Genomic DNA, 21,160 nt, shown 5'->3' with positions numbered 1-21,160 from the left:
TAGCTCGGACAACTCACGCAGCAACGACCATGGATTTCGAAGAATAGTGGTAGAAACTTGACAAAATAACTTCAAAGCAGACGTAGTTCAATGAGATCCGATAATTTTTATTATTTTCTTTTAAGATTTATTTATTTGACCAATCATATTCGATATCGTTTATCTATACACTATATTATAAATTATCTTTGATGTGTTTCATTATATCTATAAATATCAATTAATAAAATAAAAAACTAAACATAGATAATTAATGAAAGTAAAAATAATGAAAAAGTATATTTTTTTATTATGAAAAGTTAAATTCCATTCATTTTGATTATATTAGATGATATATAATTATTAACATATATTTTTTATTTATATGTATAATAAGAACATATAATAGATGTGATAAATATAAATTTTTTAATATTTTTATGTTATTTTATTGTTTCATAATTTTTCTTAATAATTAAATATAAAATAAATGTATAAAATATGAAATTTAATTATATAGATTCAACTATATAGTAACTTAAGAATGTGAAGTTACTATTTGTGCCTGCAAGATGCATTGTGCACTGCGTAAGAAGCGGGAGAGGTAGCGATAGTTGGATAGTTGCATGCTGCTTTGATCGGTGTTTGCTTTCTGTTTGTGGTATTAATTTTATTCGAAAGTCAGTACGATGTGGGTATTGTTTGTGGTTTTAATTTACCGATTGTTTTGTAGTTTTTCTAGAATTATTTAAGAAATTACGTTTATATTACGTTTGACCACGTCCTGTATGTCCTCATACAGCCGACAAAAATTTTTTAAACTATGTAATAAATTTAATATTTTAGGTAATGTACGATCATGTATATGAAATATTATATACTGCATATAATTTTTATATATTATTTTATGATATTGTTAATAATAATACATATTTATTATTAACAATACAAAATAAGATAGTAATATTTATAAATTTTATAATTAAATTTTATTTTCTTTATTTACTTATATTTTTATTTTCTTTTTGTTATTAATGTTTTAATTTTATATTATATATAATATATGTTAAATGTTTTTTTATTTTTTGTCTTAAATATACTACATGATGTATTATTTTATCATAGCTCTTATATTGGAATGTTATATGACATTCTTTAAACCACATGGCAGACCAAGATACTACAGACTATTATGCACTTTGTGCGAATGATCAAGATGAATTGAAAGGTCTAAATGAAAGGCTAATAGAAAGTAGCATATCTCAATCATTATGTGACCTAAATAGTAGCAATAATAGCATTACAGTTGAAAATGCAACATCTGTTTCTCCATTGTTAAGTCATTATAAATATCATTGTTTCTCGCATCATGATAGTCCAGTTAATTTTTCATCTTTACCAACGTATCTTCCACCCATTGGTGTATTTTGGGATATAGAAAATTGTCATGTTAGTATTAAATTATATAATTATTATATTATTGAAATACATTACATAATAGTTTTGATTATAATATTTTTTATAATTATTTTAGGTACCAAAGGGAAGGTCCGCCATGGCTGTAACACAAGTAATTAGAGAAAAATTTTTTAATGGTTATAGAGAAGCAGAATTTATTGTAGTTTGTGATGTCTTAAGAGAAAATAGTCGGGTTATGAGAGAATTAAATAATGCTCAGGTAAATCCAATTAATATATATTTATTAAAAATATAAATTATTTAATATTATTTTTTTAATAGTATAACATTGTATTTATAAATTTTATGTCTATCAGGTTAATTTAATACATGTTGCTAGAGAATGCAAAAATGCTGCTGATGAAAAACTTAAACAATCTATTAGAAGATTTGCTGATATTCATGGAAGTCCAGCAGCTGTGATTTTAATATCTGGTGATATTAATTTTGCTCCTGATCTTAGTGATTTACGTTATAGAAAAAAAATTCATGTGATACTTTTACATATGAAAAATACATCTGAAGCATTAATACTATGTGCTAATGAGCATTATGATTTCTCAGAACTTATGGAATCACTGCCATCCACAACTGTACAGGTAATTTATTTTCTTATATAATACTCTTATGATACTCTACTAATATTATTTTATATTATTAAAGATAAAATACAGATTTTTTGTAATTTAAATTTCTAAATTTTTATAATAAATTTTTTAATTATAATTGTCTTTTTATTTTTATATGTAAATCTATATTTAATGTGTAATGTCTGTTATTGTTAATTTTTAAATTTGTAATATGTATAAAATATATTAAATTATTATAAATTATTATAAATTATATATTAAAATATTCATAAAATGTTATTTTTATAAATGTAAAATGTCAACATGTTAATAATCTTCTTCTCTTTTTATATGTATATATTTCTCTTTGTATATATATTTATTTATATATATATATTATATAATATATTAATATATTTATAAGACATCTTTGGAAAGTCAAATCTAAGAAAATTGCTATACAAAAATGTTAGTTAAAATTTATTTACTAAATTATAAACAATTTTGAGTTTGTGTTAAATGAAATAAAATAGAAATAGAAATGAGAAATTGCTCAATCTCTATTATACTATATTTTACCATTATATTATACTATTTCATTCCTCTCTCGCTTTATCAAATTTAAATTGCTTATAACTTAATAAATAATATAATAAATGATCTCAATTAGTATTTTTTTATATTATCTTTTATTTGTTTTATTTCTAGAATCAATCCTGCAAAGATGTTCTAAATATATTAACATTTTATATGTTTTTATTTATTTGACATTTATTAATATTTTTATATATTTTATATATGTATATGTTTTTTAATATTTTGTAAAGTTTATGTTCCTTTCAGGTTACTGCATATTATGATCTCCTAGTTAGTAACCTTCCTGAAGATCAGGATATTGTATCTATTAAATGTTGTCTTAAACAAATGTTCGAAAATTATGGTGGTCAAGTAATGGAAATTCAATCAAATACTGCAATTATACACTTTACTTCCAAACCTTTTGCAGAAAGGTATTATATATATTTATAATCAAATATTGCAATTACATTTTACTTCAAACCTTTTGCAAAAAGGTATTATATATATTTTTGTTTTTATCTCCGTAAATTTTGTTTAATTACTTGTATAAAATAACTATATGATAGAAATTTGTATTTATAATTTACTTATGATGTAAATAATATATAATATCAGATATATTTTTATAATATTTGAATAACCCGCCCATTATGTAACCAATGAATTGTTTCTATTTGCAGAAATTTTATTGGTCTTTTTCGCGTTAATAAAAAAAATAGTATTTAAACTAGTAGGGATAAATACATAAATAAGGTAGGATTCAAACAGTGTATAGCAATGTAACGAATCTAGTAGTATTGTAAGAAGATCATAAGTTTAATTTGTACTGTATTTCATTTATATGTATGGTAGTAATAAGAGTTAAACATTGTTATTTTTTGGTACATTGTTATTATTTATTATTTTATTTATCTATATAATTTTGTTATTTTATATATATTATAATAATGACATGATTTGATGATTTTATTTATATATAAGGTAAGCTAACAATATGAAAGATTATTATGACTCTGAAAAAGACATTTAGTGAAGTATATGAATATTATAAATAAAAGTTATAGAGATTTTTTGAAAAATTAACCGACATTATAAATTGTATCATAAATGTGTTTATTAAAATTTTGAAGGTCATTTTCATAGGATTGATTGTATCTTGTGTATTGGCCTCTTATAATTACAGTTAGTTGACTTTGCTTAATAACAATGTGACTTTTTTTTTATAGAGCTCAGAAGCGTTTGAATGGGAAGGTTGTCTTTGGTTCGAAAATTTCCGTAAAATTTCTAAAGGAGAAAGGGACTCATTTTCAAAAAATTCGAGGTAATTCTATATTATTTATCCATTTCATTTCCTAAAAGTTTTTTTTATTGTTAAATTAATAAAATATATATAGGATAAAATACAAAATGAAGCATAAAGTTTTACAAATATTATTTTTTTCGAAATTATTAGTAAATATCAATATGCTTTTTTTTCTAAATAATAAGTCAATAATTTTTTAAATGAAACGACATATTAATTATTATAAAATCTAATAGCATTTACTTGAAAAATTTTTTATCATTTGATATAATTAAAAAGTTACACTGAAGGAAAAAAAAAAATTTGCATCATATATTTCTGTAATGTAAATTCTTTTTTTATTATTTTATACTTATTTTATGTACTATTTTTTCTAAAATAATATGTATATATATGTTAGTAATATATGATATAAAATACAATAATAAAATAGTATATAAATGATAATGAAATGTATAACACATAATAAAAATAATTATAAATATACTATATTTATTTGTAAGCAATGTATGTATAGCAATATATTCTTACATTTTTAGGAATTTCTATAAACCGAAACGGTACTGTAAGTGAATCAGAAATTGTTACTAGTTCTCCAAGACAAATGTATACTGCAAGTGCTTCGTTAGCGGGTGGAAGAGCTCTTCAATTTCCACATTATCAGTCATCCATGCCAGTTATTGGAACATATTCTGGATGGAATGCTCATTGTACTTCTGCTTCAACACCAGTAGGGTAATTATAAATTGAATTACAAATATAATATAAATATAACATATAATACAATAGAATAAAATGATGAAGATCCGAGAAAGAGTCTTGGAGTCGCAAGTAGACTTTTTCCTTGCTTGATTCAGACAATGAAATTTAGAAAACTTTGATCTTATCTGAGCATTAAATAGAATTATAATGAAAATTATTATAAATATTCTAAAAATTAAGATACTTTTATATTTATCTTTTATAGAATGGTTCAACCTCCTGTTTTTGTTAGAAGAGCATATCCAAATAATAATAATGTAGCTTTTAATAGAACTTATAATGAACTTGCAAGAACTCAATCTCCTTCATTCTGGCAAGTCTCTGGTTCTCAGCAATTTAGTCATGTGTGGGAAGAACAGTATAAGGTATATAATATTATTTTAAAAAAATTTAATTTTATAAAATATATATAGTTTTGATTTCTCATTTGTGTTAATTTAAGGTGGAAAAAACAAAAGTACTTAGTAGAAGAATTCATATTCCGCAGGCTCGGGATAATGGCGTCGTAAATGATGTAGCTCCTCGAACTTCTGAAGCTTTAAGATGTATCAGAGGAACACACACTTCTTATGTTCAACCTTCAGAATGGACTGGTCAACATCCTTCATTAAATGTTCCTATAAATTTGAATGGATCCAGTATGTGTATCATTTTTTCTTTCTTTTATAAAAAATTTTAAATTTATAATTAAAAAATTTATTATGTAGCGCATCCTCAATCGAATTTTAAACGTCGAAGTCCATCTCCTATGTATGATTTACAATCACGAGAGCGAAATCAATGGAATGGACAAGTATAAATTAATTTAAAATAATTTAAATTAAAATTTAAATAAATAAAGTTGAAATAAATTTTAATTTTTTTTTTTTTTTCAAAAATTAGCAAAACGCGTCTGTACGTACTACTAGGACACCTTCGCCTTATGAAAATACAATACAAACGATAAATCAACAAAGTAATCGTACGTCACCTTATCATCCAAGTGATACAGAAAGTGAAGAAGTTGAGGTATTTTTATTTTCTTTTATTTTCTATTTTCTTTTATTATCATTTTTAAATTAATAATTTATTTTTTTAATGTATTAGAAATTTTTCAATCCAGTAAATAATCGCAATGGAATATCAACGAACAATGAAACATGTACACCTATTGAATTGCAAGTAACTAATTTAGACCAAAGTATTAATCCAAAAAAAATGAGACATATGCTTGTCTCTATTTTTATGAAACATGTGATGGTAAATTATTATTTAATATTGCAATTATATTATTATAAATATGATTTTTTAGCAATATAATAGCTTGATATAATATTTAATATTAATAATTAACAATTAATAATAATTTTAGGTTTTAAATGTTTCCATTTTTACACAATCTGATGGTAACTTTGCAGCAAGTGTCAAAGTACCTTCTTTAGCAGACGCACAATACGCAATTTCTCAATTGCATCGTCATAAATTAGGATATAAACGTATTTTTATATCATATGCTCATAGTGGTAGAGCAAGTCCTCAAGTTGTGCGAGCACAAATCGTAATGTTATTGCAAGAAGTACCTGGCCACGAACTTCCTCTTTTTAAATTTCGAGAAATGTACGAGAGTCGTTTCATGATTTCCATCAGTGTTTCCGAATTGTACAAAATGAAAGATGTTTGTATTATTACGGAAGATCCTGGTGGTAGAATGGTTTCTCTTAATCCAGATCACAGAAATACTCCATCACCATGTTTTAATAATACAACTCAGGTACATTCTATTTTATATTATATAATGTATATATATGTATATTATGATTATTAAATTTAACAATGATGGATATAAAGCCGAGTTTTAGCTTTTCCAATAAAAGTAGAGTTGTCATTCTTTTTATTGTTGAGAAGCCATGACGATTATTTAAAGCGATGAAAATTGTTCTGAAATAATATGAAATATATTGTATTTAATGTATAAATGTATAAATTATATGAAACAAAAATTCATGTGTCATTTTTAGGAGGAACAAGTAGAGTTACCATATTGCACTATTCATACGTTAAAACCATGGTCTGATAAAGGATGGGCTGAACAAAAAGTAGCATCACTTCCAAATGTAAAAATTTCTTTAAAAGTTCTCGAACCACGTATACAACAATTATTAACTACGCATAACGGCAGTTTACCGTTGCCTAGGTATATTATTATTTTTTTCCTTTATTGTCTTTTTTTTTTCATTTCATAATTTCATTTAAAAATATTATTAATAAATAAATTAATTTTAGTTTGTCAAATTGTTATGAGGCTGAATTTAAAGAAAAATTACAAGTAGTTGAAAATGGGGTACCCTTAGAACATCTAGTATCTTGTTTATCATGTGTTGAATTAAAACAAGGTATCGGTAGCGTAAAATATCTTATTTGGGCAGAAAATAAATCTCATGAAAATAAACATGATGGTAAGATGTTTTAATGATAATAATTAAATTAATCAATAATTAACGTTGAGATGATGCATTTTTTTAGAGAATAAATGTGTAAGTTCTCCGCTTGCAAATCAATTAGCACTTTTCAGTCGTGAATTAGTCGATCTTTTAAAAACTGCTCCACACTGCCAATTACCATTTCATCGATTTATACCTACATATCATCATCATTTTGGAAGACAATGTAGAGTTGCTGATTATGGATTCACAAAACTAATTGATCTTTTAGAAGCGCTTACTCATACTGTACAAGTATGTAAAAAAAAAAATTATGTTCATTTAAAATTTAAATTATTTAATGATGAAATTTTAATTATTTACTATAGGTAATGGGTGAAGGAAATAATCGCGTTATCACATTATCCCATCGTGCTCAAGTACGTCGTTTCACATCTGATCTGCTAAGAGTTTTAAAATCTAAAGCTAGTAAACAAGTAGCACTTTCAGAATTTCCAAGCGTTTATGCTAGAGTAATAGGTAAAAATTTTTTATATATATAATTATGAAAATATAATATATTTTTTTTATTAATTATGATATGTTTTTTTTTATAGCTAAGCCTTGGGATATTGTGGATTATGGAGTATGCGATATCGAAGATATTCTCAATGAAATACCAAAAAATACTATTGTTGTCACTGTAATTAATGGAGGAGATAAAATGATAGCTATTCCTAAACGAGAACAAACTGAAGAAGAAATAAAACGAACAAAACGATTTGCTATAGAGGTAATAAAATCGAAAGTATTATAACAAATTAACTATATATTTATAAATATATATATATTAATATATTTATATTTTATTTAGGTTATCGAATTATTACGACATGCACCTCAATGTAGAATGCAATTTAATAAATTTGTACCATCATATCATCATCACTTTGGTCATCAGTGTCGGATATCAGATTATGGTTTTACAAAATTAATTGAATTATTTGAAGCTATACCAGACATAGTTAAAATAGAAGATGATGGTTCTGGAGAAAGACAAATTTCATTGACAGAGAAGGAAGGTCTTCGTGTACTTTCTAAACAAATATCTAAATTAATTACTCGATCGGGAGGTTGTCTTAGCGTTTCAAACATTGCACAAAATTTTTTACATGAATTTGGTTATGCGATAAAACCAGAATTATTTGGATGTACTTCTATATTGCAACTTATGCAGAAACTCGGGGATACTGTAAAGGTAATAAAAATATTATATATTAATATATATATTTAATATACTGTTAATATATAGATATAAATTAATATTAAATATTTTAATTTATTAATTTTTTTAGATTGTATATTTACCAAGTAAACTTGTAGTTATGATGATAGATAAATCTCACTTGCAGCAATTAACTTTACAATGTCGTCGATTATTGATTGATAAACCACAGCATAGAATGCCAATTAAAGAGTTCCAACAATTATACACTCAATACTACTTAAAATCGTGTAATATAGACGAACTAAAACAAAATTTATGTAATGTAGTTCAAGTAAGCTAATTTTTAATTTGATTTTATTAAGTAAATATTTTTTATAACAAATTTATAATAATATATGATTTCAGTTTATAACAATTGATGATGAACAATTTGTAGAACTTACTCCATTACATTGTTTCGCATGTAATTTATGTCGCGTAATGATGAATTATGGTGGAGCGTTAAAACTTTCACAATTCGAGACAGCATATTTGTCTACTATAGGTTCTGCTTGTAAGCCTGTAGATTATGGATTTCCAACAACATTTGCACTTTTACAAGCATTACCTTGTACAGTAACAATAAAATTATCACGTCGAAAAAAAAATATTATATATTTGAATAAAAAAATTGCTGGTATGTATAAATAATTATTTTAAAAACATTATTTATTAATGTTGTTTTAATTTATTTTCAAATGAATTAAATAGTTGTCGATATGGCATTACCATCAACATGTGCATCAGCATCATCATACTGTGATACTGATTCTAGTAATGAATCCTTTGAAAGTGATTCATCTTCTCACGTTAATATTTCAAATAATTCGAATACATTAGAACATGCAAAGTGGACAGAACAAACTGTTGATAGTCAAAATTTCTGGAAGCAAACAGAAAAGAATAACGTATGGTCTGAAGAATCTAATAAATCTTGGAAAACATCAAGTTCGGACGACCGATCGCTTAATTGGCCATTGCGAGAAAGTGGAAGCGAAAGTTTTTACAAAAGCTTAATGCAAACGCCAATTATACCATGTGATTTTCCTGCACCTCCTAAACCAGATTCTCCTCCTGAGGTATTTTCTTTGATAAATAATATTTTTATATATATTTTTTATTTAATAAATTTTGATAAATTATTTTTTAAATTATAGAAAGATTTAAACAAAAATCAATGCGAATCGTTAGTTTGCATGACACCAACAAAATTTATATATCCACGTACTCCTAACGTACAGGTAAGTATTACAAATATATAATCTTAATTATTTTTATAATACTATTTATTAATATAATTTGTATTATTATCGTTTTCTTATGTTAATAGATTCCTCCATTGACTTTACATCCTTCTTGGCATCAAATCACATCCGATGGTAGTAATTTACTATCGCCAATGAAAACTTTATTAACTGCTTCAGAGAATCCTTTAAATCCATGTACTTCACCTTTCTTTTCTTCTAAGCATAATTTAGTTGTTGCTCCTCATCCTTCTGAATTGCCACTTCCTTCTTTATCATTAACTCCTAAAAAAAACATGTCTTCGGATGCTATTGCCGAAAATTCTATAAATAAAGAAGAAAACACTGTCAATAATCTCATAGAAGATATGAGTCTCAAAAATAATGAAAGTGATAATAATAATGCAAAAACTAATAGTAACAAAGAAAAATATAGTACTCCTACAAAACAATGTAAGTAACTTATTTTTTTAATAATTTATTTTTGTTTTTATTAATTAATTATTATTTTAATTATTGCGTATATTAAATAGTGAAAATATATTTTTTATAGTATTTACCAGCAAACGTCGTTTAGCTGCTCAATTTAATCAACCTATTGAATCATAAATTCAGTAAGAGAATAAAGAATGTGTTTGAATACAATATGAAAATAAGAAATTTGGTATCTAAACACATTTCACAATCATATGATGTGTTAACAGAGTTAATAAGAAGAAGAATGTATTAGCATCTCGGTAGGCTGTTAAACACTGGGTTCAAATATCTATATGCCATTTTCAAAATAATGGTAGGTACGCTCTCCCATTTATATTTAAAATATTTATGATAATAATATATCGATTTGATACATATAAAATAAAAAATAAAATTTATTTTCAAGAGGCATGAGGCTAAATTTTCATATTTAGAGGCAATATCTATATACTAAGTACCTATAATTTTCGATTTAAAAATTGTGAATAACTGTGAAGCGTTTATACCGAGAGATCTATATTGATTGTATTGCGTGTCAAATTCATGTAGCATTTTTCATACTGTGATATAGAATAGGAAAAAAAAAGAAAATTAATGCATAAGAATGAATAGAAAATGAGTAATAATTGTACAAATTTTATAGGATTGGGCCAGTGCCCAACATTGAGACCTGCTGTTTGTTATAACGAAGTTATACCTCAATAAAATTTTATGTAAAGCAAAAATTAAAATCAAATTTTGTTCATTAATAATTGCTAAATATTCTTTTTTTTAATTTTATTGAATTTTATTATAATTGAGACTTTATTGGCTCAACCCTATTAATCATTGTAAATTATTCTCATAGAAAAATGAATTGTATTAAAAAAACATATAAATTGTTATACAACAATAATCTTTTTATCAATTATAAAATTGAATATAATTCATTTTTATAATTTATTCGTTAACTTTAATTTTTATTCATACAATTATTTGTCTCACTAGTGTCAAAGAATTTCTTTTATTATTATTATCAGTTCATTTCTTATTATCATATACAATAATACTTTGTAATTGTATTATGAATGAATGGGTTTTGAGAATCCTAATGGTGATTAAAAAGCAATGTATGATATCTTGAAGTGTCATACTATTTTTTTTTTTTTTGTATAAATGAAAATGTTTTTAATTAAAGAATTATTAAGTTTAATGTTAATAATCACTATTAAGTAACTGAAACTCATGGATGGATAAAAAAAATATAAAATGAAATTTTTATAAATTCTATTTAAATTTATTAAAAGATTATATTAAATAGTGACAGCCAATAAATATTTTATCTAAAATAAGACAAAAAAAGAAATACTTTCGTATCAATCAGATTTCAATATCTAACATTACTTTAAGTAATAACAATATTACTCTAAAATATTTTGTTTTGAAAACAAAAAAAAAGATATTGATGTTACATTATTTATGAAAATATATAATTAATACATTTAATATGTGATACGAATGAATGGCAAGATATTGCTCTCTTTGAATAATATGTAAATGATCTTGTCTCATATTTTACTTTATTATTAAGAAATATTTTATTATATTAAAAATAAAATATATATACAATTTTGCAAACAGAAGTCAGATCAAAGATATTATGAATTACTAAATGTATGAATTATTTCTAGAAAGATTATATATTTCAGATTCGCTACATTGCTTGATATCATGTTAAAAATGCAAGAATCATGAATCAATCAAATCATATTATCATATATAAAATTTATAATTCCTTACATGACAGTCATATGTATTAATATTTTTATTATGTTTTCTAAATCTAATTTGTATTAATTTATTCATATCAAATAACATAGCTTTGTTACATGTTATGTATTTATTATGTAGATATAATGTCAATTCTATTGTATTTTATATTTATATGAAAAAAGTGATAATTTTTACTTTATTTTTTAAATTGTATGAATTCGTCAATTTAGATTTTCTATTAGTCACAATAAAGTTCCATTTTATATTTTAAAATACTCTTTTATTGTTTGAATTTCAAATATTATGCATCTTATATTTCACATAAATATTCATTTAGAATATTATTTATAGTAAATTTTATGTAAAATAGTTTTTAATAAAGCATTCTGACTAATAGAAAATTTAATTAATCCTTATGCAAAGAATGTAAAAACGCGTAAAATGTTGTAATAATTGCATAAGAAAATTTTATTGTAGTAACAAATACAAAGGAAATTGTAAAGTATAAATATTCAGTGGAATCTTCTAAACAAGTATGGAATAAAATAGTTTATTATATAATAAATCAAAAATTTTTGTACATATTATTATTATAAAAAATGATAAAAAAAAATCAGCATATGAAATATGAAAATTATATTTATAAAATATAAAATTTAAGTATAAGATTCATAATTACTATTATACAAATGAAAGACAATAGTTTATAATATAATACATTAATTTATTTTATCTCTTTTACAGAGTATCTATCTATCTATACAATGATGCAAATGCACCTGTAATCTCAAACTGAGATGAATTAATAATTTATATATCATATCTTTTATTAGTAATACCACTACCAACTGGACCATGACGTCGTTCCCAAATCATACGATGCTTTTGTTTCATGAATGCATCAACTACAGTTAGTGGTATACCAATATCTCCATCTGTATGTCATTACAACATTGAAATTAAAATTGAAATTAAACGAAATAAAATAGTTTTATAAATTTTAAATATTCATACATTTTATAAACCATGCAGTACTTGCATCTTGATAAGTTTTATATAAGTCATTACAATATTTATCTTTATCATTCCCATAATACCAACCACAATCTTCATATCGTTGTCTTAAGATACTAAGGATCTCATCATCAACCATCCTAATTTTGATTACATAGTGATATAAGTATATTTAATCAATAATGTAAAAATATAGTTTTTATTTAAACATTTAATAAGAAATGTACTTATCACGTTCAAATTGTTTTTGTGCTTCCCAACGACAAATTACATCTGATTCATAACATTCATCAATTGTTGGGACACGACGAAACTTTTGATGGTACCATGGATATTTCTTTTGATTTGGTACAACTATTTTTTCTATTAAAATAAAAAATTATTAGTTATTGATTTTTCTAATAATATAACCAAATAACTGATTAGATAATACCTCGAAAATATTCAACTGGTGCATCTAATAGATAAAATAATTTTTTCATAGATTGAAAAAAGAAATTTTGTTCTGGATCCATTTTTAAAGAATTAAATATAAATTAAAAATTGTATAATTTGTTAAAGACTTCTATTCGAAATTATATGATCCTCAATTCAAGAATCATGGAAGAAGATATACCAAAAACTACATCTAGTAATCATCAATTGTATAATATATCAATTATATCTAATAATGTTTCCACATTTTTAAATGATTATATTAATATCTTTAATTGTGTATTTTCTTCAATTACTTATTATATTTTTTAATGAAATTTATTCCTTAAATATTATTATGTATGCAATAGGGAATTTTTTTATTTAAAATAAACTAAAACTCAAATACTTAATAAATTTTATTTAAATTTTGTTCAAATAAATAAATTTTAATAAACTCAATTTAAACAATATTTTTAAAAATTTAATGAAAAAAATAATAAATGTAAACTTTATAATAAATTATATTAATATATAATATATATTATATGCAATTAATATTATAAATTTAAATGCAATATTTTTATACTATCGCAAGAATTCAACTTTAATATCAATACGCGAATTCAAATTTTTTAATTTTTTTCAACCTAATTCTATATACATATTTTTCTTTGTACATATACATTCTGTTGCCACAATAACAAGATATTTCTATTCCCCAAAAATGAAAGAGAATTGACAAAGAAATATTCTTTACTGAAAAGGCAAAATCTTAATCTATTATTAAATCACAAAAATAAAAAAAAAGAATTCTGAATTTAGAAAAAAGGAGTAGAGAAAAAAAAAATTTTGCAAGTTTTGTAAACAATAAACAATTGATATTTCACAAGTTAAAATATAGTTTATAATATATTGTTTGATTTTCGCGCATTTTGTCGAATAGAATGATTAACATTTCATGGTTACCAACCTACTCATGAATTGTTAAATAATCTTTTCCTTAATAAATACATAATATATTGAATATTAACGCGTGTAGTTTTTTTTTAAATTCATTTAAATTGATTATATTATTTTAAAAAAATTTAATTTAATTAGTGTCTTGTATTTATTATTTTTTATAAATTTTATTTAAAATAATTCTATATCTCAATAAAATTTCATTTTATAATACAAAAACAAATATTTCCTTAAAGCTAATGAAAATATTATATCCATTATAACTTTATAAAATTTTAATAAATATTATTAAATTGCTGTATTTATTACTTCAGTTATACAATTCATATATTTTGCACTAAAAGGAGATACATAACATTTACATAATAAAATCGTAACTAAATCTTCATATATATTTATTTTTTATTATATATATTACTTATAAATATATTATTTTATAAGAAAAAATATAAACGAAAATATTGGAAAATATAAAAAAAAATTATATTTAAGTATACTAAATTATTTGATATTTTTAAATCTAGTTACTTTTGTAATGAAAATATTGGTAAAACATTTTTGTTCTAAGTATAAAAGAAAGATTCAGGAATTGATTCTTCCATTTTCATCGTTTTAAGTAACATGGTAAGTATGCGTGCTACTGTCCTTATTAAATGTTGATTCATTTAATGTTTTATTTTAACCATTAAAAATACATATTTTGTTGTTAAATAATGGTAGTATATTTTTTTAATTAATAAAAAAATTAGTCAAAATATTTTATAGATTACATAAATTTATGTATAAGAATAATTTTATATGTAAGAATCACGTGTTTCATTTTTATTGCATTTTTTATGATGATCACATTCTTAATGTTTATGGTTTTAAAACTGAATAACCATGAGGATAAATTCTAGGGCGGTCTGATATTTCTAAATTAATTCTTTTTTAATTATTTATATATATTATTCAATTAATATGAAATATGGTTTTTATAGTCGCATAGGAAGTTCAGTGCGCCACGTCATGGATCTATGGGATTCTATCCCAAAAAAAGATCTCAACGACATCGTGGTAAAGTAAAAGCTTTTCCTAAAGATGATCCAAGCAAACCTGTACATTTAACGGCTTTTATTGGTTATAAAGCCGGTATGACTCACGTAGTCAGAGAAGCCGATCGTCCAGGATCAAGTAAGTGATATTTTTTAAATAGGAATTAATAATTTTTATTTTTTTAAATATAAAAATTAGAATTATATAATTTATGAAAAATTTTATTAAATTATAAATAATTCTATGTTAGAGTTGCAATTATTGATATTATAATAAATATCCATAATAATAAAGATAAGATAAAAATAATTGAAATTCATTTCTTTTTTTTATTCGAAGTTATTAGAGATGTTAACAATTACGAATCAATATTTTATTTATTTTATTCAGTTTTCTATGTATTATATATATATATATATATATATATATATATATATAAACAAAATTCTATTATATATAATTATATATATAATCTTCAAAAATCTTCATATGTATTTTATAAAGAAATGAAATTTTATTTTAATAAAAATATGTTTGTTCTAAATTAAAGAAGATTAATCAAATAATTTAATTTTTTGAATAATTTAATAATTAAATTGCTAATCAAATATAATCATGTTCATATGATTTTTAATCTAAAATTCAATTCTTATATATATTTCAATATCATATATATGTTTATTCAGGATTATGTGAACATTGTTATTATTTAATTTGATAAAATTATTAATTGATCAAAAAATCATATTGAGTAATATTATTATTTTACGTTTTAAGAAGTAAAGAAATATTATAATTTTTATTTTTAATAATTATTTAATAAAAGTATCTTTTTTAGAAATTTATAAAGATAGATTTAAATATAAATGACTGTTTTTCGAAAATTTTTGAACATCCGTAAACTGGAGATTCTCAAGATAATTTTGAAACAATATTTTTCTTTGCAAAAATTTTACGGCTTTAACGAGTTATTAAAAATAATAACAAAAAACATTGGTCAATTACGAAGTGCATAACCTAGTCGACAACAGTATTGTTTTTATGCCGCTGATCGAAACAAGTCCAAATAATATATCTAGAAGAAAATTTATTGAATATTATATTTATTTATTTATTATTCGTAATATAATTCGATATAATTTTTTATCGATACAAAAATATTTGTTATTTTAATATACTTTTTTCGAGATATATTGGGTTATTTAAAAGGTAATTTCGTTTTTTTTTTTTTTTTTCTCCATAATGTGTGAAAAAATGAAATTACTTTCCCAACAATTCAATGTTATTTGGATTTGTTTGAGCTCAGTCTATAGCACATAGTCTACTGTCGCAGCATAATTAGCCTATGTACTTTATGATTGAATAGTATTTTTTGTTAATAACTCATTAACAAAGTTGTAACAAAAGGAAAATATTGCTTGAAATTACCTTAGGAATTTCCAGTTTATGGATGTTCCAACATTTTTAGAATATTATATAAAACGACATGATGATCAAAGTTTAATAAACACGGAAATGTGTTAGTTTACTTTGGTTGCGGTACAAGAGCTGTTTGATATTGTGCAGTATGGTCTAAACCGCAATGTCGAAAAATAACTCTGCTTTCTGAATATAGAGAGCAAGGAGGCACGACATATTCCATAATCTCTTTGAAATCCATTGGGTGATGATCAATGAGACAAACCATGTCTGGCATAATTCTATAATAAATACTATAATATTATTATATAATAAATACTGATTTTTCTTGATTTTTTTTTTGTTGTATTTTATATATATATATTTTTTTCTTTATTTATTTAGAGGTGAATAAGAAAGAAATTGTAGAAGCAGTTACCATTTTAGAAACACCACCTATGATTGTAGTTGGTGTAGTTGGTTATATTGAAACTCCACATGGTTTGCGTGCCCTTACCACAGTATGGGCAGAACACTTATCTGAAGATTGTCGAAGAAGATTTTATAAAAACTGGTAAGAAAAAAAAATTACTATTAATATTAATATATTTTATGTATTTATAATGTAGAAAAGTAAAATATATTTTAATGAATCTTGAATCAGCTCTCCGCTCAATTTGATGAGAGTATATACTTGGATCTTACCTTAAAATAAAATAATTCTTTTAAAAGGCTGATCCAAAATGTGTATAGTCTCCGCTCGTTATGATGAGACTAACACGTTACAGATAAACAGGTATTTATAAATTGAAAACAAAAAGCAGCCATTACGGTTTTCTACAGGTACAAAAGCAAAAAGAAGGCATTTACAAAAGCTTCCAAAAAATGGCAAGATGATCTTGGCCGTAAATCTATAGAAAACGATTTTAAGAAGATTGTTAAATATTGTAAAGTTGTACGAATTATCGCTCATACGCAGGTGATTCTATTACAAATTTAATTTATCTAATTTTCTTTTAAAGTAAAATTTTTATTTATATAAAGTTTATCATAGATGAAACTACTAAGGCAACGTCAAAAAAAAGCCCATATAATGGAAATTCAATTAAATGGTGGAACGATTGAGCAGAAAGTTCAATGGGCTCGTGAACATTTAGAAAAACCAGTACCTGTCAGTAATGTTTTTGCTCCAGATGAAATGATAGATGTGATTGGTGTTACAAAAGGAAAAGGATATAAAGGTATATTTAATAGTTTTTTTTCTTTTTATGTAAAATATATTTTTAAAATCATAAAAAATTTGGACTAAATGATGACAAAGCATGATATAGATTATCTGATCATTTTGAAGATATTTCATGCTGCCTTCCTACTGAAGTCAATAATAAAATGATTTCTTTCGCGCGCGCGTTTGTGTATATTCAATATATATATATATATGTATATATTTATTTTGTGAAGCTTATTTTTATTAATACGTTCGATTTATATAGGTGTTACATCGCGTTGGCATACAAAAAAATTGCCACGCAAAACACATAAAGGTCTAAGAAAAGTTGCTTGTATTGGAGCATGGCATCCTAGCCGTGTGTCTTTTACTGTTGCACGTGCTGGTCAAAAGGGATATCATCATCGTACAGAGATGAATAAAAAAATTTATAGAATTGGACAAGGAATTCATACTAAAGATGGCAAGGTAAGGTATTTGCATATAAAATACTTTAAATTCTAATTTGCTGGATATTCGATTCTTGTGAAACAATTAACAATTTTATTTCGAAATATTAAATAAACATTAAATGGCAGGACAGCGGTAATTATTGTTATATAAGAATTTTGTTTGAAATTCAAATGGGCATTTATTTTGTCTTTTATAGAAAATAATTGCCTCTTCCCTATGTTATTCTTCTTCTTCTATGAAGATTACATCATAAGAGGCATATATAAATAACTTGTCCATAGTACCTAAAACATTCATTATGCTTTAGATCTCCAAAACAAGTGACACATTAAATATTGATTTAATATTTTTATATTTAAAAGGATTTTCTAATATTTTATGAAAATTTTCTTTTCAATATTCTTTAGATCGTAAAGAACAATGCTTCTACAGAATACGATCTTACCGAGAAAACTATAACTCCTATGGGAGGTTTTCCTCATTATGGTGAAGTGAATAACGACTTCATTATGATCAAAGGTTGCTGTATGGGTCCGAAAAAACGTGTAATTACATTACGTAAGGTAAAAATTATGATGATCTTTTTCAATAATTTTCTTATTAAATTCATGATGAATGATAAAGAGCCAAATAATTTCTATGAAATTAAAATGATATTTAATGATAGGACTGATGTAATTAGAATTGTATATATTTTATATTATTTTTATATAATTATAGTCTAATCACTTATTTTTACAGTCCTTATTGGTTCACACTAAACGGTCAGCATTGGAGAAGATCAATCTTAAATTTATCGATACAAGTTCCAAATTTGGACATGGTCGCTTTCAAACTGCTGCTGATAAGACTTCATTTATGGGTCAACTTAAAAAAGATCGTATGCGTGAGGAACAACAGGCACAAGCCACTACCTCAGCACCATCAGCTACAAATGCTTAATAAAAACATATACATATTAAGATATGTATAAAATGAATAATAAAAAATTGTATGTTAAACTTACATGACTTTTCAATTTCTTTTTGAAAAGAAAAATAAATAACACAATATAGGAATTTCAAATTGTTGATTTGCTTTTTATTTAGTAAGGCAGGAAGAAATATAAACAAATACAAATAATGAAAAAAAGAATAGAAATAAGATAAAAATTAGAGAATCTTTAGAATAATAGAATATCTAGAATCTAGAATGTCTCAGATAAAATAAATAAAAAAAGCAAATAATGGAAGAGACAAATAAAATAAGAATTGATATTAATGTTCTTTTGAGTGTTAAAACAGGGAAAATAGAATAAATTTTGCTATATATATGTGAATTTTTAATATATATAAATATGTAGTTATATACTTACAAAACTTGTATATTTGTTGATGAATAATGTTTCGGATATTAATAAAAATCTATTAATTTGATAAAAGAAATTAATAGATCATAATAGAATAGAAAGAAATAAACTTACGAAAACTATTTTTTATTTTATATTTTTAAATAATAATTATAAATAAGTAATTTTTCTCTAGATATCTGTGTACTATGTTTACTATTTTTTTCAAATTAAAATAAGTTATAAGGAAATAATTACATTGAATATTAATTTAATCAAAAATTTTAATTAAAATTTAATTTTTTCGAAATCTTCAAGATACATTTTATAATGAGCATTATTTAAAATTATATATTAATAAAAATAAAATATCTATTTCAGACTTCATAATAATTAAATTATATTTTATAAATATAAGTTATTTTAAAAATAATATCTATCATTATTTTACTCGTTTATGGCATCACATAAATTTTACCTTTGCTTTATAATAATTATCTGAAGCTATGATCTATAAGTATATGATATAAGCGAAGTTCTATAAAATGTGTATTTTTATTTGTGATAATTTTTGTGTCAATAATAATTGATTGTTGCTACATTTAATCATAGATTTAAAACTCTTATTATTAATTAAAATTCTTATTAGCATTGTCTATTCTATTTTGAATCAATAATATTGCATATGATAGATAAGTAATATAACTTATTTCTTATCCCTATTGGGGTTGAATAAATACGAAGCAAAAATATAATAAATAATAAATTTATTCTATCATAGCTATGATAATATAAATATTAGAGGCATGCAAGAACACAAAAATATTAAAAACTTGATATTCAGAATAAATCGGATTAAATCGATTAAAAATATTTCAGAATTTTTGAGAATTATTATAAAATTATAAAGAATAGAATTTAAAATAAAAATAATAATCAAATGTAATAAATATAATCATTATAAAACAAATGTTAAAAACTCTATAAATTCTGTAAATTCTTTTTTCTGTCCAATATTTATACAAATAATTTTCTTTGAGAAAATTCAATTCAATTCAAAGTAAAAACTTCATCTTTGAAAATAAATTCAGACAAACTATATGTATATGATTTCTTTTTTGCAAAATTATAATATATCTATCAATTTAAAATTTTTTTTTATTAAAATTTAATTTTGTAAATAAATATAATTTCAAAATATTTAGATTTCCAATATTTTTAAATTTTGAGGTGATTTTTTGGGGATCCGATTTCGATTCTAAAAAAAATCCCATTAAACTCCAAAAACATCAATTTTTATATGTTTTCACATATCTCTAATAAATATGCATACATATATTGTAATTTTCGAATTGTAATTTTTCGAATCTTATTTTTGATATCAGTATAATTTCCATGATGTTTCATATCATATATCTATATCATGCATTTTCATGTTAAATAAAGAATACACGAGAATAAATATTTATTTACAGAAATGTGTACACAGCGCGAACCTGCTATAATCTTTCATAAACAACTCATTGGTTTATCTGTTAC

General features: G+C 23.1%; 3 protein-coding genes and 1 non-coding gene across 9 annotated transcripts; 3 read left to right on the top strand and 1 right to left on the bottom strand.

Annotated features, from left to right (window-relative positions):
- The first annotated feature begins 3 nt into the window (after positions 1-3).
- Marf1 (meiosis regulator and mRNA stability factor 1-like protein) lies at positions 4-13,634 on the top strand. 6 transcript variants are annotated; one of them, XM_086908640.1, is made up of 27 exons: positions 5-49; positions 500-825; positions 1,105-1,428; positions 1,514-1,657; positions 1,755-2,036; positions 2,850-3,016; positions 3,812-3,906; positions 4,428-4,623; positions 4,856-5,015; positions 5,093-5,288; positions 5,358-5,443; positions 5,533-5,658; positions 5,737-5,889; positions 6,002-6,400; positions 6,648-6,823; positions 6,913-7,085; positions 7,153-7,364; positions 7,439-7,589; positions 7,667-7,842; positions 7,924-8,307; positions 8,405-8,608; positions 8,683-8,953; positions 9,028-9,395; positions 9,474-9,557; positions 9,647-10,013; positions 10,114-10,350; positions 12,534-13,634. In XM_086908640.1, the coding sequence occupies exons 3-26, from the start codon at positions 1,144-1,146 to the stop codon at positions 10,167-10,169; spliced, it is 4,911 nt and encodes a 1,636-aa protein (XP_086764766.1). In that variant the 5' UTR covers positions 5-49; positions 500-825; positions 1,105-1,143; the 3' UTR covers positions 10,170-10,350; positions 12,534-13,634. The 6 variants fall into 6 exon arrangements, with proteins under 6 accessions (XP_086764770.1, XP_086764766.1, XP_086764769.1 ...); XM_086908643.1 differs by lacking the exon at positions 12,534-13,634 and adding an exon at positions 10,444-12,361 and having other exon boundaries at positions 500-583; XM_086908641.1 differs by lacking the exon at positions 12,534-13,634 and adding an exon at positions 12,267-12,361.
- ND-PDSW (NADH dehydrogenase (ubiquinone) PDSW subunit) lies at positions 12,493-13,918 on the bottom strand. The gene is made up of 4 exons (XM_003690052.3): positions 13,237-13,918; positions 13,031-13,166; positions 12,804-12,943; positions 12,493-12,724 (listed from the first exon to the last, which is right to left on the bottom strand). The coding sequence occupies exons 1-4, from the start codon at positions 13,316-13,318 to the stop codon at positions 12,600-12,602; spliced, it is 483 nt and encodes a 160-aa protein (XP_003690100.2). The 5' UTR covers positions 13,319-13,918; the 3' UTR covers positions 12,493-12,599.
- A 582-nt stretch (positions 13,919-14,500) lies between these two features.
- On the top strand, positions 14,501-19,299 carry RpL3 (ribosomal protein L3). Its single transcript, XM_003690044.4, has 8 exons — positions 14,501-14,804; positions 15,161-15,353; positions 17,019-17,187; positions 17,457-17,592; positions 17,668-17,854; positions 18,107-18,309; positions 18,702-18,857; positions 19,036-19,299. The coding sequence occupies exons 1-8, from the start codon at positions 14,802-14,804 to the stop codon at positions 19,234-19,236; spliced, it is 1,248 nt and encodes a 415-aa protein (XP_003690092.1). The 5' UTR covers positions 14,501-14,801; the 3' UTR covers positions 19,237-19,299.
- Positions 15,017-15,093, top strand: LOC116414614 (small nucleolar RNA U43). Its single transcript, XR_004225147.1, has one exon. It is a non-coding gene; the product is annotated as a small nucleolar RNA U43 (small nucleolar RNA).
- Positions 19,300-21,160: the final 1,861 nt, after the last annotated feature.

The sequence above is a fragment of the Apis florea genome, unplaced genomic scaffold (genome assembly GCF_048593485.1).
Source record: "Apis florea isolate Af1SG1 unplaced genomic scaffold, ASM4859348v1 contig_3081_pilon, whole genome shotgun sequence".
NCBI lineage: Eukaryota > Metazoa > Arthropoda > Insecta > Hymenoptera > Apidae > Apis > Apis florea.
Note: the sequence above shows the minus strand (reverse complement) of the source record. Positions and strands in the feature narration are given on the sequence as shown.